The sequence below is a fragment of the Saccopteryx bilineata genome, chromosome 6, assembly GCF_036850765.1.
Source record: "Saccopteryx bilineata isolate mSacBil1 chromosome 6, mSacBil1_pri_phased_curated, whole genome shotgun sequence".
In the NCBI taxonomy this organism is placed as follows: domain Eukaryota; kingdom Metazoa; phylum Chordata; class Mammalia; order Chiroptera; family Emballonuridae; genus Saccopteryx; species Saccopteryx bilineata.
The window spans coordinates 2,298,299-2,316,392 of NC_089495.1; the positions used below are offsets into that span (position 1 = coordinate 2,298,299).

An 18,094-nucleotide genomic window follows, 5' to 3' on the forward strand; every position below is an offset into this window, starting at 1 on the left:
GTTACTTCATTAATACTGCACACTGATCATGTTACTACGTTAATACTGTACACTGATCATGTTACTTTGTTAATACTGTACACTGATCATGTTACTATTACATTAATACTGTACACTGATCATGTTACTACGTTAATACTGTACACTGATCATGTTACTATTACATTAATACTGTACACTGATCATGTTACTATTACATTAATACTGTACACTGATCATGTTACTGCGTTAATACTGTACACTGATCATGTTACTGCCTTAATACTGCACACTGACCATGTTACTACGTTAATACTGTACACTGATCATGTTACTACGTTAATACTGTACACTGATCATGTTACTATTACATTAATACTGTACACTGATCATGTTACTACGTTAATACTGTACACTGATCATGTTACTACGTTAATACTGTACACTGATCATGTTACTATTACATTAATACTGTACACTGATCATGTTACTACATTAATACTGTACACTGATCATGTTACTTCGTTAATACTGTACATTGATCATGTTACTATTACATTAATACTGTACACTGATCATGTTACTACATTAATACTGTACACTGATCATGTTACGTCATTAATACTGTACACTGGTCATGTTACTTCATTAATACTGTACACTGATCATGTTACGTCATTAATACTGTACACTGATCATGTTACTATTACGTTAATACTGTACACTGATCATGTTACTACGTTAATACTGTACACTGGTCATGTTACTTCATTAATACTGTACACTGATCATGTTACTATTATATTAATACTGTACACTGATCATGTTACTTTGTTAATACTGTACACTGATCATGTTACTACGTTAATACTGCACACTGATCATGTTAGTTCGTTAATACTGTACACTGGTCATGTTACTATGTTAATACTGTACACTGATCATGTTACTATGTTAATACTGTACACTGGTCATGTTACTATGTTAATACTGTACACTGATCATGTTACGTCATTAATACTGTACACTGATCATGTTACTTTGTTAATACTGTACACTGATCACGTTACTTTGTTAATACTGCACACTGATCATGTTACTACGTTAATACTGCACACTGATCATGTTACTGTGTTAATACTGCACACTGATCATGTTACTACGTTAATACTGTACACTGATCATGTTACTAGTTAATACTGTACACTGATCATGTTACTACGTTAATACTGTACACTGATCATGTTAGTTCGTTAATATTGTATACTGATCATGTTAGTTCGTTAATACTGCACACTGATCATGTTACTATGTTAATACTGCACACTGATCATGTTACTTCGTTAATACTGTACACTGATCATGTTACTATGTTAATACTGTACACTGATCATGTTAGTTCGTTAATACTGTACACTGGTCATGTTACTTCATTAATACTGCACACTGATCATGTTACTACGTTATTACTGTACACTGATCATGTTACTGTGTTAATACTGTACACTGGTCATGTTACTTCATTAATACTGCACACTGATCATGTTACTACGTTATTACTGTACACTGATCATGTTACTATTACATTAATACTGTACACTGATCATGTTACTATTACATTAATACTGTACACTGATCATGTTACTACGTTAATACTGTACACTGGTCATGTTACTTCATTAATACTGCACACTGATCATGTTACTTCATTAATACTGCACACTGATCATGTTACTACGTTAATACTGTACACTGATCATGTTACTTTGTTAATACTGTACACTGATCATGTTACTATTACATTAATACTGTACACTGATCATGTTACTACGTTAATACTGTACACTGATCATGTTACTATTACATTAATACTGTACACTGATCATGTTACTATTACATTAATACTGTACACTGATCATGTTACTACGTTAATACTGTACACTGATCATGTTACTATTACATTAATACTGTACACTGATCATGTTACTATTACATTAATACTGTACACTGATCATGTTACTTCATTAATACTGTACACTGATCATGTTACTATGTTAATACTGTACACTGATCATGTTACTTTGTTAATACTGTACACTGATCATGTGTCGGTCAGAATAAGACCACCGACCGTGATGACGGCCACCAATGCATCCCCGACGCTGCGGGAAGAGCCCGTCTGGACCACGAGGGGCTCGGGCACACTGGGGGGGGGACACGCCCATCACCGGCACAGCCCTGGGGGGGGCGCGGTGAGCACCATTTAGAAGGGTCTGAATGTTGTGTGGTTGCTTTTCAGCTTGGCGAGCAGCCTTCGGACTAATCACGGAGGACTTAATTGTGACGATAGCATAGATCGTACACGTTGACAACTTTGATGGAACACAAGTGCTACTACAGCTGGGAGAACACGGACGGAGCAGAAAGACGGGGGGCGGCACCGCTATGCACGGGGACGGGGACGGGGCGGGCGGTGAGAGGGGCTGCGGGAACCAGAGGAGCAGGGCAGAAAGGACCAGGGTGTATTCACGTTTATAAAGACGGTTTACAGACACCTACGTGAGACTGGGAGAAAGGTGGTGCATGAGAACCCTACCAGTCCGTGGATGCACATAGCAAGACGTCAATGCAAAGAATTCAACTCTGAAGAGCAAACTGCAACAGTGTAGACAGATCCCAGATAAAAATGGCAAACACACACACACACACACACACACACGAATGGTTAAACGGTGTTGAGCTGTCTACAGTGTTACAGTGAGGGTGTTTCACTGGGGTGTTTCTTATGCCTTTGGTATCATTAAACGTTTTAATCGTGTGTGTGTGCTACTTACACTAATTTTAGTAAGAGTAGGATGATACAATGAAAAGTATAACTGTCTTCTTTTTTAATTTTCATATATTTAGCAAGAGGAAATGAAAGGGACAAACAGGAAGGGAAAGAGATGAGAAGTCTCAACTCATAGTTGTGGTCCCTTAATTGTTCATGGAGTGCTTCCTCATATGTACAGCAGAGCCAGTGACCCCTTACTCAAGCCAGTGACCTTTGGGCTCATGCCAGCCACCGTGGGGTCATGTCTAGGATCCCGCATTCAAGTCAGCGACCCCACGCTCAAGCTGGTGAGTCTGAGCTCAAGCCGAATGAGCCTGCACTCAAGCCGGAGACCTTGGGTTTCAAACCTGGGACCTCCGCGTCCCAGGTCGACGCTCTATTCCCTGCGCCACTGCCTGGTCAGGCATAGCTGTCTTATTATAACGTCTGAGTCAGACATTTGCAATGCAGGCTGACCCCTGTGAAGCTTCCGTTCCTTGCTTTCACTACAAGAATGCCTCTCCCCTCCCTGCACACATTTCACAGTGATCTGAGCTACAACCAGGGTCGTGCATGCATTCATGGGCTTCAGCCTAACCACAAACTGACATCATAGAAATGTGCTTTCTGTTTTTGACACACTTCTGGTGGCAGTTGCTATGAGTCAGGACCCTGATGTTAATACAGGCTAATCTGTGAAGTGCAGATTTCATAAACATAGGTTATTTAGGGTAGCTTGCCCCCGGGAGTGTCCAGAGCTGTGCTTTTAGGGACCTCAGTTTTGCCGGAGCTGCTGAGAGCTATTTTCTGAGGTGTGGTGTGCACACACAAAGTGCCCGTCACCATAGACATCGGGGCCTGTGGGAAGGTGACGGTCAGAGGAGAGAGTGGAGGACCGCTGGCTGGAGTGGCCCCCCGTTAGCTCATCCCACACGGCACACGCCCACGGTGACGACCCCCTCATCTTTCCAGACGCCTGCTTCCCCCGGGCCAGCAGCAGCTCACACCCCAAACACGCACATATTTCCTGGGTGGTCATGTAGGTAGAAGAAGGAAATTAATAGAAGATCACCCCACTACCATTTACAAAAATGTGATCCCCCACTGGAGAGTTCGAGTGACTTGGTCTCTGAAGGAAGATGACGGACAAGAACTGTCCCCACCTCTTGGGGGGCTGATGTTGGGAAAGGACCATTTCTTAGGGATCATTTTTTCAGAGGGGTCAGGTAAGTAGGTTTCTTCTAAAGGGGTATTTTTTCCGAACATGGGGGCTTACCTCTCTTCCGCCCACCTTCCCGTGGGGTCCTTCCACACATCTGAGGACCACGGGCTGCGTGTGTTTTTCTCACTCAAGGAGAACACCTTCTCCTTCGGAACTGACCCTGTACGGCTCTTCCTGCATCCTGGCGCTCACAGTAATTTATGATAGGTCCCCGTCCCTAACGTTATAGTTTCTGTGGTTTAATAATGAAGCAGGGAAACAGAGAACCAATTAAGAAGGCCCTTCCATCCAGAGCCGGGCGCATTCGTCCTTGAATCCACCTCGGGGTTCCTCTCCTCCTGTCCGCTTTCCCCTCGGAGCGCCCCCCCTCCGCCCCGACCTGCAGGCACAGACACAGTAAATCTGCGCAAAGACCGCGGGGACAACAGGGACGCTCCACAATAACGAAGAAACATTCGGGAGGCCGTCGCCACGAAGGCGACCACTCAAGGGCGGAAGAGAGAGGACTCAGTCAGCGTCATATATATATATACTTTCAGAAGAGACTCTGACACCCGCTCACCCTTGAAGGAGGTCAGGGAGGCTGGGCTCCCGTTGAAGGACATCAGATCTCAGGAGAGCGGGCTGACCTTTCCGTTTTATTATGTATTGATCGCGTGACATGTACAGTTATATCGTGTTTCTCGATAGAGCGTCGGGACTGCAGAAGATGACACACACCTCGCGGTGACATCGCCCCAGCCCCACGCTGCCCCTTGGAGTTAGATGAAAGTGGTCCCCACTCGTGAAAAGTCATTGAAGAGGACAGAGTGGTGTTACTGTCCGTGACTCGAGTAAGAAAAAAAATATATATATATATGCAAGAGGTTCCTGGAACTAAGTAACTACCAGAATGTTGGAAAAGCAGAAAACACACTCATTTGATATTTGTAAATCACCTAAGCCCCGACTGCCTCAAATTCATTTATGTCTCTCCTAAATACGCCACATCCACACATTTATATGAATTAGATCATTGATTTTTCTTTCCTTCATGATCCGGTTATCCAAGTCAGTGACAAACTGTGGGGCAACTCTCAAATCTGTTCCATCAAATCATTACAGCTAATTTAAGGTCCTCGGAAACCTTACTGGCCCAAGCATTAGAAAAAAAGCAAAAATTTGAGCATAAATGTAATCATCTGTAACCCAGAAGAAGAAGAAGAAGATAATGTGTATCAGGACAAATGCATTTTAAGATGGTTGGGATTTAATAAATCAGTGACAGAACAGGAAAGATTATGACCTTACTGTGACCTAAACTTCGGCTTTATAAAGTGTATAATGGCGGAGTCAGAACAGATTGATCCATTTAGAAGACTCCTGGGGGGAGGTCCTGAGTAGAAAAGATGTCACAGCTGCTGTTGATTCTTTTCTTTTTTTTTTTTTGCATTTTCACGTCTATGACCTGTTATCTGATGCTCCACATTTCCTATAACTCCATGAAGTTTATGAGCAGGGGATTAGGTGCAGTGGTGGGGGAAGTAGCTATAAATGAGGCTAAATTTAACCCAGAGAAGAATCCGGGGACATAGTTACAATGTTTCCACGTCTGTGATAGAGAAGAATCCAGGGACATAGTTACAATGTTTCCACATCTGTGATAGAGAAGAATCCGGGGACATAGTTACAATGTTTCCACGTCTGTGATAGAGGGAACACTATGACAGGAAGCTAAACTCTGAAAGAGCAGCAACACAGAGACAGACAAAACAACTTTTGTTTGTTTTTTTCTTAATGAAATGTAAAAACGGGGTTGCCATGGTGAGAACTGACTGAAGTTTGGGTTTTCGTGGGAAAGGGATGAAGAAGAGATGGGGCTCTAAGGGGGTGAAAGGGTAAACTGAGTGACCGGAGGGACGGAACCCGCACCAGGGAGGGCGGGCTGGTGAAACTCTGGGAGAAAACGTAACAACCCCCGCGCGGTGTCTGCTGATGGACACAGTGCGCTGGCGTTGCGGCACCAGCTGGCACCACGCCAGCAGAGGCCTGGGGACCATGGGCCGCGGGGACGGGGGCGCGGACCCCAGGAGAGCCAGGGCAGGTCAGCCCCAGAGACCACTGCCTGTGGCAGAGACGAGCCCGAACACCTGTGCCTGGGATGGAGGGGCCGGTCCGGGGGACGCGACACGGAGCTCGTCCATGGCCATGCGGAGGCAGGTGCGTGTAATTCCTGGTCAAGTCCCCGGTGCGGTCTGGCGGAGGGAGGCCAGGTCCCGCTGCAGGTGTGTGTCGGGGACAATGAATGGGGAGCTGAGAGTCCGGACATGGAGCTCACTGGACCAACCTGCCGGGCGTCTGCCTGGCACAGAATGGGGAGGGGACGGGGGTGGAGGTCAGTGACAGTGTGTGATAATAAATATGTGTCCCACAGGCAACCATCGAGAGCACAAAGCCAAGTGACCCCAGTGCTGATGCAGAGAGAGCAGGGACATCACGGAACCACGTAGAAGTAAACAAGCAAAGGTCCGTCGAGGGCACCCAGGTGGCCGTGGCTTTACCAGGATCGGCCGGTGGAGGGGGACCTAGGAAAAGACCAGGGAAAAGGGACAGAGGTGTAGATGTTGAGAGTCACTCTTTCTGATAATAGATAATGTGGAAAATAATTAACAGCAGTGAGAGAGAAGCAGGAGAGAGATAAGAGACCCCAAGAACCTTGCACAGGACAAGGGCACTTGCGGAGGGATACAGGCTCTCCGGCACAGACAGTGTCCCTCACAAGGGCTTTCCCTAGGACACGGGGCTCATCTGAAGACGGTAGATCTGAACGACTACTGGCTGGAACACCTCGAGCAAGTCACGTGTCCCAACTGACCCTCTGTTTCCTCCCTTGAAAAACGAATCCTGAACTACACACATACTTGCGAGGATTAAAGGTGTAAGAGTAATAATGCTGGCCCTATGATGAGTGATCGATATGTACGAGCTAGCAGGAGTCATAGTAATATTAGTGATATGCCATTCCCAATGGAAGTGACATCAGGGAGACCCCATGACACTACAGCATTTAACACAAAAAAACAGGAAAGCGTTCATTAAACAGCATAGACTCATCTAAAACATATTGGTGAAAACAGCCCACTGGGCGATGATCACTTCAGGCAGAGGCTGTGACTTCGTCTGATGATGTGCACAGATTAAATGTCAGGCACCGAGACGTGTCCATTGGGGGGTTTTGTGTCTCTGGTGTTGAGTTGTCTGAGTTCTTTATACAGTTTGGACATGAACCCCTTATCGGCTGTGCCACTGGTGAAAAATCTTCCCTCAGTCATGAGATCGTTGTTGTGTTTTGCTGATATCCCCATTGCTGAAGGAAAAATTTTGATTTGCTGTAGTTCTATTTGTTGTTTTGTTTTTTTTTCCTTTGTTACCTTTGCCAGAGGAGATAGATCAGAAAAAAAAATACTGCTAAGAAAAATGTCCAAGGTTTTACTGTGTTTTCTTCTAGGAGTTTTATGGCTTTGAGTCTTACGTCTAAGTCTTTCATCCACTTTGAGTTTATTCTTGTAGATGGTATAAGAAGGTGGCCTAGCAGCGGGACCCCTCTGTATAGTACCTGACCCTCTAACCATTGTGCTGTCCGTCCAGATCTAATACAGAGTAACACTGAATGTAAATTCTAACGGAAAAATAAAAAGATTTAAAAGAAGAACTCAAACACGGATTTGCATCTTAATTTATATCACCCCCAGAACGTTTAAACATTAAAATTTTGTTCCTTTATCTGTTACGTGTTGATAATTATGATTTCGGTGGGCTGTTGTGAAATTAAATGAAATGATTCAAGTAAAGCACCTGCTACATTTTCAGGCATCACATTAAGCCCTTAGTAAGTGCTAGTTTAAAACCATAAGATGAGGGTTTTTTCTTAGAAAGTCAGAAACTAAGAATCAGCCTATGCTCCTCCCGAGAGGATTTGGATGAGTGAAATGAGTGTTATAGACAAGGCTGGAAATCACAGGCTCTGGGAACAGTCATTCCAACCTTATCTCAAGTCCTGATGATGGGACCTATCCTTGGTGATCATTTCTTTTTTTTTTTTTTTTGTAATTTTCTGAAGTGATAAGCAGGGAGGCAGACAGACTCCCGCATGCGCCCGACTGGGATCCACCCGGCATGCCCACCAGGGGGCGATGCTCTGCCCCTCTGGGGCGTTGCTTTGTTGCAACCAGAGCCATTCTAGCACCTGAGGCAGGGACCACAGAGCCATCCTCAGTGCCCGGGCCAACTTTGCTCCATTGGAGCCTTGGCTGTGGGAGGGGAAGAGAGAGACAGAGAGGAAGGAGAGGGGGAGGGGTGGAGAAGCAGATGGCGTTTCTCCTATGTGCCCTGGCCTGGAATTGAACCCAGGTCTTCCACACATCGGGCCGTCACTCTACCACTGAGCCAACCGGCCAGGGCCCCCTTGGTGATCGCTTTATTTCAGAACTCTAAGAGTGCTAAAACAGTCCTTAACACATAAGATGTGATTATCAAGGGTGTCTATCCTTTTTACCGAGAAAATGGTAACATGGGAACTAGCAAATCCAGACAGACTCAGAGGTGTGCATCACAGTTTGGGGTGCTACAGCGAGAGGCAAGACACGATGCAGAACTCACAGAGTCTGAGAAACAGAACAAAGACAAACTTGGACCTCGAAGGACATATCTAAGTTTGTTACCGACCTCCCAGGTGACAACTCTTGGCGCAGAAACGAGCTGGCCCGGGCAGGCCCGGCCGGAGGGTCCTGTGTCATCCACAGGCACCTACAGTGTCAGCTGTGGGGCGAGCCGTGCGCCTGGGGCAGGCGTGTGCTCGCAGCGTTCCCCCGGCGCGGCACCTACCTCTGCAGAACGGCGCGGGGAAGTCCCAGGACGCCCCATTCCCCGGGCTGACGATGCAGGTCAGGGTGGCGTGGCCTTCCAGGACGTAGCCGGGGAGGCAGCTGTACCGGATCTTGTCTCCGATGTTGAACCTGGTCCCGTGCAGGACGCCTTTCAGTATTTCCCCGGGGTTCCCGCACGTGTGGCTCGGCAGAACTGTTGGAAACAGAAAAGAGGAAGGTTAAGAACGCTTAAAGAACGCTTTGCTATGAAGCTCAATCAAGAGCCCAGAACATGCCCACCCTTCCAGTATGAAAATCAGCAAATCCAGCACAAAAAAAATATTTTAATGTAGCCTCCAAAATGGAACAGAGAAATACAGTCACGTTTCATGGCTGCAATTTAGTACATCTGTGGAGATTTTTTAAAGCATAAATGGATGTATTTTGTTTAGAGGGAAAATACAGTTCTGCTCAGACTCAGTGCCCTAAACGACATCTAGATGATGTTCTCGTTGTGTGACCCTGCCGTCCCTTACAGCCTGCAGTCAGACAAGAGAGTAGGATACAGGTTATCTGAAGAAGCCGTATCAGACATACAGCACCCATGAATATTCATGCTGTATCTACCCCCGGACCCAGCACTGCCTGCTGCTCCTCACTAATTAATGCTTAATCAATGTTGGAGGGGATAAACAAATGAAAGCGTAAATTACAGATCACTCATTAATCTATCAGGTTTTAATAAAACCGTTCCACTATTTTACTCCACGGCACATGCTGTGTCTGACTCACAACGGAGGTGAACTCTCCGTTTTAACGACACAAGCGCTTTTTTTTTTTTTTCCTGAAGCTGGAAACGGGGAGGCAGTCAGACAGACTCCTGCATGCGCCCGACCGGGATCCACCCGGCACGCCCACCAGGGGGCGATGCTCTGTCCATCTGGGGTGTCGCTGTGTTGTGACCAGAGCCATTCTAGCACCTGGGGCAGAGGCCATGGAGCCATCCCCAGTGCCCGGGCCATCTTTGCTCCAATGGAGCCTCGGCTGCGGGAGGGGAAGAGAGAGACAGAGAGGAAGGAGAGGGGGAGGGGTGGAGAAGCAGATGGGCGCCTCTCCTGTGTGCCCTGGCTGGGAATCGAACCCGGGACTTCTGCACGCCAGGCTGACGCTCTACCACTGAGCCAACCGGCCAGGGCTACAAGCGCTCTCTTCACGTGTACGTCAGGTCAGCACAGTGGTCTCCATCCTCTCCCTCCCTGATGGACTCACCTTCCGTGTTCATGGGAGTCTCTGCCTAAGTCAACTGGCTTGAAACCTGATCAATACGATGCCATCCCCACTCATTCAATTTCCAACTGAACTGAGACACCATTAAGTCAAGTAGAGAAAGCTATGACAGTTGGGGACGGTCTAAACATTTTTGCTTAAATTTATCGTGTCATCGGTAAATTTGCTACTATCATGTAGTCCTCAAATAAACAAAGAATCCTACTATCTAAAAAAAGGAATCATTTGCAAATAAAAAGTATTTCTAAATGAAAATAATAAAAATAAAATAATTGGCCCTGGCTGGTTGGCTCGGTGGTAGAGTGTCGGCCTGGCGTGCAGGAGTCCTGGGTTCAATTCCCAGCCAGGGCACACAGGAGAAGCGCCCATCTGCTTCTCCACCCCTCCCCCTCTCCTTCCTCTCTGTCTCTCTCTTCCCCTCCCACAGCCAAGGCTCCACTGGAGCAAGGTTTGCCTCGGCGCTGAGGATGGCTCTGTGGCCTCTGCCTCGGGTGCTAGAATGGCTGATTGTGGCAGAGCGATGCCCCAAGATGGGCAGAGCATTGCCCCCTGGTGGGCATGCTGGGTGGATCCCGGTTGGGTGCATGTGGGAGTCTGTCTGACTGCCTCCCCATTTCCAACTTTGGAAAAATTCAAAAAAAAAATGATATTGGCCCTGGCTGGTTGGCTCAGTGGTAGAGCTTCGGCCCAGCGTGTGGAAGTCCCAGGTTCAAGTCCCAGTCAGGGCACACAGGAGAAGCGCCCATCCACTTCTCCACCCCTCCCCTTCCACTTCCTCTCTGTCTCTCTCTTCCCCTCCACAGCCAAGGCTCCATTGGAACCAGTTGTCCCGGGCGCTGAGGATGACTCCATGGCCTCTGCTTCAGGTGCTAGAATGGCTCCGGTTGTAATGGAGCAATGGCCCCAGATGAGTAGAGCATCGCCCCCTGGTGGGCATGCTGGGTGGATCCCCGTCAGGCACATGTGGGAGTCTGTCTGACTGCATCCCCGTTTCCAACTTCAGAAAAAATACAAAAATAAATAATAATTTTATATCTGTATCGAATTTTTCCCCCTATCTGTACAGAGCATAGCTTGATATATGTAGAGATAATATGGTGCAATTTTGTTTTGTTTGCTTATAAACTGAGAAGTTAATAGACCTTTCACAGTGAATGGAAGGGTACCTTTGTATTTCTAAAAATATTTTATTATGACATGAAAGATGTACCGAGTAAGCTATATAGAAACACTTAGGAAAGTACTACCATTTAGGTACTTAATACCCTTGACATGTCCATGAAAACACTGTTTACACAGTCAGCACGCAGTTCTACGCTTTAAAAACTAATTTCTAAAACAGGCGGCAAGAAAACCTATTTGAAACACAATAGACAACAGTTAAGTTTGGTCTACAAGCATTTCCGCCTCTTTTATAAAAAGAGAAGTTCCTTGTCCAATGCCACACGTTCTGTGTCTAAGTCAATAAGTCGAAGCCAGGGTCTGTAATCATTGTTAAGTGTGCTGGTGTTTTTTTTTTTTTTTTTTTTGTTTTTTTTTTTTTTTAATTTTATTTATTTATTCATTTTTTTTTAGAGAGGAGAGAGCGAGAGAGAGAGAGAGAGAGAGAGAAAGAGAGAGAGAGAGAGAGAAAGGGGGGAGGAGCAGGAAGCATCAACTCCCATATGTGCCTTGACCAGGCAAGCCCAGGGTTTTGAACCGGTGACCTCAGCATTCCAGGTCAACGCTTTATCCACTGTGCCACCACAGGTCAGGCCAAGTGTGCTGGTGTTTGATGGCCTCCGGTCTCCTAAGGCAGAGAAAGGCGTTTCCGTTCTGTCCAGGGAGCGCCTGAGGCGGGGACCCAGTCTGAGCTCCGGATGGTGGTGACACAAGACACAAGGCCACGGGACACTACCAGCAGGAGCAGGAGACAGAAAGACCACGTCTGGTCACGGATGCCTTCAGTGACTCCTTCCGTGTCCCCGAATATGTATTTATATAATGAACAAATCCTTCCCCGTTCTCGGGGACTTTATTCTTTCCATTAACGATTAGGAATACATCTTATTAGAAGGTGCATGTCACCAGGCTATGTGTCCCAATATACTGTCCCCAACAACAGGAGTTATCAGTATCAATCCACAAAACAGCTGAAAACCTGCTATTGATAACCACAACCAGTACTGCCGTTCACCACTGGGGGGACCAGGGAGCCTCTCTGACATCGGGATGGAGCCCACAGAACGGTTCTAGCTGTCGTTCTGTGGAAAACGGAAAGAAACAGCCTGATGGACCAAAAGATCATCATCACATGATCATGAAAATACAATAAAATGTGAGAAACCGATCACGTTAACTGGTGGCACAGAGACAGATGTCACCCGATATTATCATCTGCCTAGGAGGTCAAACATTCAAACAAAAGCGAAGGATAAACAATATCTGATATTTGTGCAACGATATTGCCAGGAAGTGAGGACTTGTACTGACTTCAAACATTTTGAGGGGAGAAAAAAAAGGCGTTCCTGAAAACCAGGTTCTCCCTGAGTAGAAGTAGGATAAGCCTCTTAAGCCTCTTAGAAAGAAAACATTTATGTCTTAAAAGTATTTTAACAGAGTCAAATGTCATATGTGGGAATGTAGACATCTGAGAAATAAATACATACTGCCACTCTCCATCATCAAACTCGGAAAGCTCTCTGTAATAGATAGTAATTAGCTGTTAACATTAATGGTGGTCAACACAATACAGATGGCAACAGTGCAGAGTGCAGCTGTACCTATCATTAACATCCTATGTCAAGTCATGGAGGGAAGCCGTTTCCAGGGGCAGGCTGGTCTGTGACAGCCGTCCACGGCAAAAACAATCTCTGTTCCCAGGGCCACCTACCCTCCCCTCCTCTGTACACCGTCCCCTGGCCCCTCAGACCAGTCCAAGGTCTCGCTCTCTGTTCCCGGGGCCACTTCCCCTCCCCTCCTCTGCACAATGTCCTCTGGCCCCTTAGGCCAGTCCAGGTCCCCCTCTCTGTTCCCGGGGCCACCTCCCCTCTCCTCCTCTGCACACTGTCCCCTGGCCCTCAGGCCAGTCCAAGGTCTCGCTCTCTGTTCCCGGGCCACCTCCCCTCCCCTCCTCTGCACACCGTCCCCTGGCCCCTCAGGCCAGTCCAAGGTCCCCCTCTCTGTTCCCGGGCCACCTCCCCTCCCCTCCTCTGCACACTGTCCCCTGGCCCCTTAGGGTCCCCCTCTCTGTTTCCGGGCCACCTCCCCTCCCCTCCTCTGCACACCGTCCCCTGGCCCCTCAGGCCAGTCCAAGGTCCCCCTCTCTGTTCCCGGGCCACCTCCCCTCCCCTCCTCTGCACACCGTCCCCTGGCCCCTCAGGCCAGTCCAAGGTCTCGCTCTCTGTTCCCGGGGCCACCTCCCCTCTCCTCCTCTGCATACTGTCCCCTGGCCCCTCAGGCCAGTCCAAGGTCTCGCTCTCTGTTCCCGGGCCACCTCCCTTCCCCTCCTCTGCACACCGTCCCCTGGCCCCTTAGGCCAGTCCAAGGTCCCCCTCTCTGTTCCCGGGCCACCTCCCTTCCCCTCCTCTGCACACCGTCCCCTGGCCCCTTAGGCCAGTCCAAGGTCCCCCTCTCTGTTCCCGGGCCACCTCCCCTTCCCTCCTCTGCACACTGTCCCCTGGCCCCTTAGGGTCCCCCTCTCTGTTCCCGGGCCACCTCCCCTCCCCTCCTCTGCACACTGTCCCCTGGCCCCTTAGGCCAGTCCAAGGTCCCCCTCTCTGTTCCCGGGCCACCTCCCCTCCCCTCCTCTGCACACTGTCCCCTGGCCCCTTAGGGTCCCCCTCTCTGTTCCCGGGCCACCTCCCCTCCCCTCTTCTGCACACTGTCCCCTGGCCCCTTAGGGTCCCCCTCTCTGTTCCCGGGCCACCTCTCCTCCCCTCCTCTGCACACTGTCCCCTGGCCCCTTAGGGTCCCCCTCTCTGTTTCCGGGCCACCTCCCCTCCCCTCCTCTGCACACCGTCCCCTGGCCCCTCAGGCCAGTCCAAGGTCCCCCTCTCTGTTCCTGTGCATGGCTTTGTGTTCACCTTAACATCCTGACGATCACATCAGAATCTGAACAACACCCACCGGACACCTATTTTTTGCACGGCCTCATGTTTCATGGGCGATGGAACGGGAGGGGAAGAGCTGGATCTCCAGCGCGTCTCTTCCTCTCGTCGGCTCCGTGTGTTCGCTGAGCGTGTCCTAGTCAGGGTCTCTATCATCCCCCCACAGTGTGGTGTCAGAGCTGAGTCAGACCACTCAGGTCTCCAAGTCCCCGCTCTGGACAACTCTGTCATCCGCTCACTTTGCAGCCAGTGGCTTCCTGCTGGGAACGTCCCCGGCTCAAGGTGGGGCCACCTCTCCTTCCTGTAGCTGTCTCTACAACATCTAGAACGGTCTAATCCTGAGCGGGGACTTGCTACATGTAAGTAAATAAACTGATAATTGGAAAGATCAATGCAAAATGTATCATGTACTCTCCTAGATACATTGTATGCACAGCAACTAAGATTTGAGCAGTTGAAAACTCAGTGGGAAGAGAAAAAAACAAAACTTGTTTTCAAAGAAAAGCTGAACAAAATAACATTTTGGGAACAATGAATCGGTCACAGATTGTAAATCACGTGTTTTTCCACATTGGGCTGAAAAGGTAAATAGGGCCTCAGAGACTTAAAGTGAATATCAGAATTCTAAAAGCAAAATATCCAAATGGGGAAGTGATTAAAAACCAATTTACAAATTTTAAAATCACTAGTTGGTAGTGGAAAGATAAATTTACAGTTTAGGGAATGAAGATTTTTATTTTCAACCAAAATTTACAGGAAAAAAAAATGTGATTGTTACCAACAAGGAAAGAGAAGTAATTGAGAATAAATTAAAATATTTATTTTCAGTTGCAACCACTCCCATAAACGCAAACTTGCACATGGTATTATAAAAGCATAAGGAATTTTATTTTTTTAAAAAAACAAAAACAACAACACTAAACTGTGAAAAACAGATGAAAATGATTATGTAAAGATTGACATCTGAGACAGGTCAGCATTACCGACATGGAACACTCCAGTGGTGGGGAAGAAAAACAACAAAAAAACTAATTTAGAATAAATAAATTCCAGAACCCAACGGTCATTTCTGCCACTTTCATTTCACGTAGGTTTTTAACCCATTTCCCCGAAGGAGGTGAATGTCCCTTTGTGCCTCCCACGGTAATGAGCACACATTATGTTATTTGGCAAACGCTCACTGCACTGGCTTGAACCCCACTTTTAATCCCCTCCAAACCTGCTCTGAAGTCACGTGCCCGCGTTCCCATGGATGCTTCCAGAAAGGAATTCTTCTCTGGGCTCGGGGAGTTCTGCCCGGGGGCAGACATTGTCGGGTGATGTGAAAGGGATCTTGGACAGAACTCCGGGCACCGTCCTTCCCCCTCACGGCTGGTGTCCATCCACCCTCCGGCAGCCAGGTCTGCACACCCAGCACTGGGACCACGCTTGTCATGCTAACGGCGCTCACGAAACCCTCCGTCCTTAACACGGCGATTTGGCAACAGCACAGGGTCGCACTGGTGACTCAAGGAGCCCCACGCGGCAAAACTGGGACCCGGCGGCTCAACTGACGCAGGGATGTCACCTCCCCTCCCGTTCCGGAAGACAGGGAAGGCCTGACACTCAAGTACAAAGCAGCAGTAAGGTTCATTCCTCAACGGGACAAAGGGAGGGGGGGGGCAGACAGAAGGGTGAATTCCGCCAGAGGTCACAGCGTGTCCCCAGCCTGGGGACGGTCACTGAGCCATCCATATGTGCCTCCGGTGTGACCCTGCACCCCCCAGGGCCTGTCCCAGGCTCTCGGTGTGTCTGCCCCGTCTTTCTGCGTCTCCCTGCAGCTTCAGGAAACAAAGCTTCAAACACCTGTAGGACGTGGGCACCGGAGCCCTCGTGGTCCCCTGGTGTTTGCCCCACCCTCTCCCTGTGACCTCTGCGTGGGCAGGGGGGTTAGGAGAATCCGATCAGGTGATTTTCAGGAACACTGTGCCGATCAGATTTTCCGACGTTGCAACCTGACATTGATTCTCTGCCGGGCTCGGAGTCGCGCCAGCGGATGCCAGAAGGTCAGCTGAGATGGCAGCTCCCCAGGTGTCGCAGTGAGGGTGTCTCAGGAGGTGACAGTTACCTAATGCCCTCCAGCCTGAGCCTGAGCTCTGCTCCGGGGAGGGAAAGAGAGGAGAGAGGCCGTGTGGGTGCCGCCTCTGAACAGTCACAGGAGAGGGTGTCAGAGGGGACCTGGGCTTTGAGGTGCCTTTAGGGTCAAGAACAACATGCTGTGTCCACAGGCAAAGGGAGAGATCATGTCTCACTGAGGAGCTTGGGTGCTGAGTGGTCACCAGAGAGGCACAGAGCACGTGGGTCACGGGGTCCGATGCACGGTCCCGGGTTTTTGCTCCAGAAATCATTTGTAGAATGTGGGACAAATTGCCTAAACCTCAGAGTTGATGTCTTTTTTTCTCCCATTGATTTGAGAGAGAAAGAGTGAGAGAGAGAGAGAGAGAGAAGAAAGGGAGAGAAAGAGAAGCATCAACTCATTGTTCTCATATGTGTCCTAACCAGAGGCTGAGCGGTGACCTCGGTGTACAGGGACAACACTACGCATTGAGCCACCCAACAGGGCCTCAGAGTCTATGCCTTGAAAAGGGAATTGAGAAGTGAAATCTAGCCCCGGCCGAGATCTCGGTGGGTTAGAGCGTTGTTCCAAAGTGCGGAGGTTGCTGGTTCGATCCCCAGTCAGGGCACTTATGGGAACAGCTCAATCTTCCTCTCTCTCTCTCTCTCTCTCAAACCAATAAAATAAGCATTTTTAAAAAGAAGAGGAATGAAAGTACTGATGGGTTTGTTGTGAGACGAAATTGAGAGGCTGCAGGTTCAGGTTAGCAGGGCACTTGGACCAGGGTGGGGGCTCAACGCCCATTTGTGATGTTGAATACGTCTCCCCAGCTCGGAAGCACCGTGCAGACTGACAGGAAACGATGCACATCTAAAAGCATAAAGGGATTCTCACATCCACCAAATCAGAAACAACTCAGGGAAGTTTGTTCCTGTCGAGATTGTCGCTAAAGGGAACAGTTATTAAAACAGGAAACAGTCGGAAATCTCGTTCTTTTTCCAGCCCTTCTGATTCTGCCCGGTACCCGCTCTAGTAGAGCAATGGTTAGTGTCACACCATGCTACGAGCCAGCCATCGCTGCTGGTGCTTCATACGTATCCAGGTAATATGAAGGAAGTACAATATTATCTGCTTTTTTAGATAGAGGAGGGAACCGCAGCTCAGAGAGGCTCGGTCACCTCCCCGTGGCCACACAGCCAGCAAGTACGGGTGGCAGAGTCTACACAATAAATCTAGAATGTCGAGTCGTCAGCACTACAATAAACTTTCGCTCTGGCTGATTGGCTCAGCAGTCGAGTGTTGGCCCGGCGTGTGGGAGTCCCGGGTTTGATTCCCGGACAGGGCACACAGGAGAAGTGATCTTCTGCTTCTCCCCACCTCCCCCTCTCGCTTCTCTCTATCTCTTTCTTTCCCTCCTGCACCCAGGGCTATGGGTTCCCCAGGCACTGAGGATGGCTCTGTGGCCTCTGCCTCAGCAACTAAAAATAGCTCTGTTGCCAAGCAACTGAGCAGTGGCCCCAGAAGGGCAGAGCATTGCCCCCTGGTGGGCATGCCAGGTGGATTCCGGTTGGGCACATGTGGGAGTCTGTCTCTCTGCCTCCCTGCTTCTCATTTAATTAAAAAAAAAAAAAACCCGGCCCTGGCCGGTTGGCTCAGTGGTAGAGCGTTGGCCTGGCGTGCGGGGGACCCGGGTTTGATTCCCGGCCAAGGCACATAGGAGAAGCGCCCATGGAGAGCGGTGACAGTGGGCGCCAACACCGAGCTGCG

The 18,094-nt window shown here is 48.6% G+C and overlaps 1 protein-coding gene across 1 annotated transcript in view; it reads right to left on the reverse strand.

Moving 5' to 3' along the window:
- CSMD1 (CUB and Sushi multiple domains 1) overlaps positions 1 to 18,094 on the reverse strand; it is a 1,658,614-nt gene that overhangs the window by 849,014 nt on the left and 791,506 nt on the right. Inside the window, exon 4 of the mRNA XM_066237815.1 lies at positions 8,877 to 9,071. Coding sequence (XP_066093912.1) covers positions 8,877 to 9,071 — 195 coding nt within the window. The remainder of the gene's footprint in view (positions 1 to 8,876; positions 9,072 to 18,094) is intronic.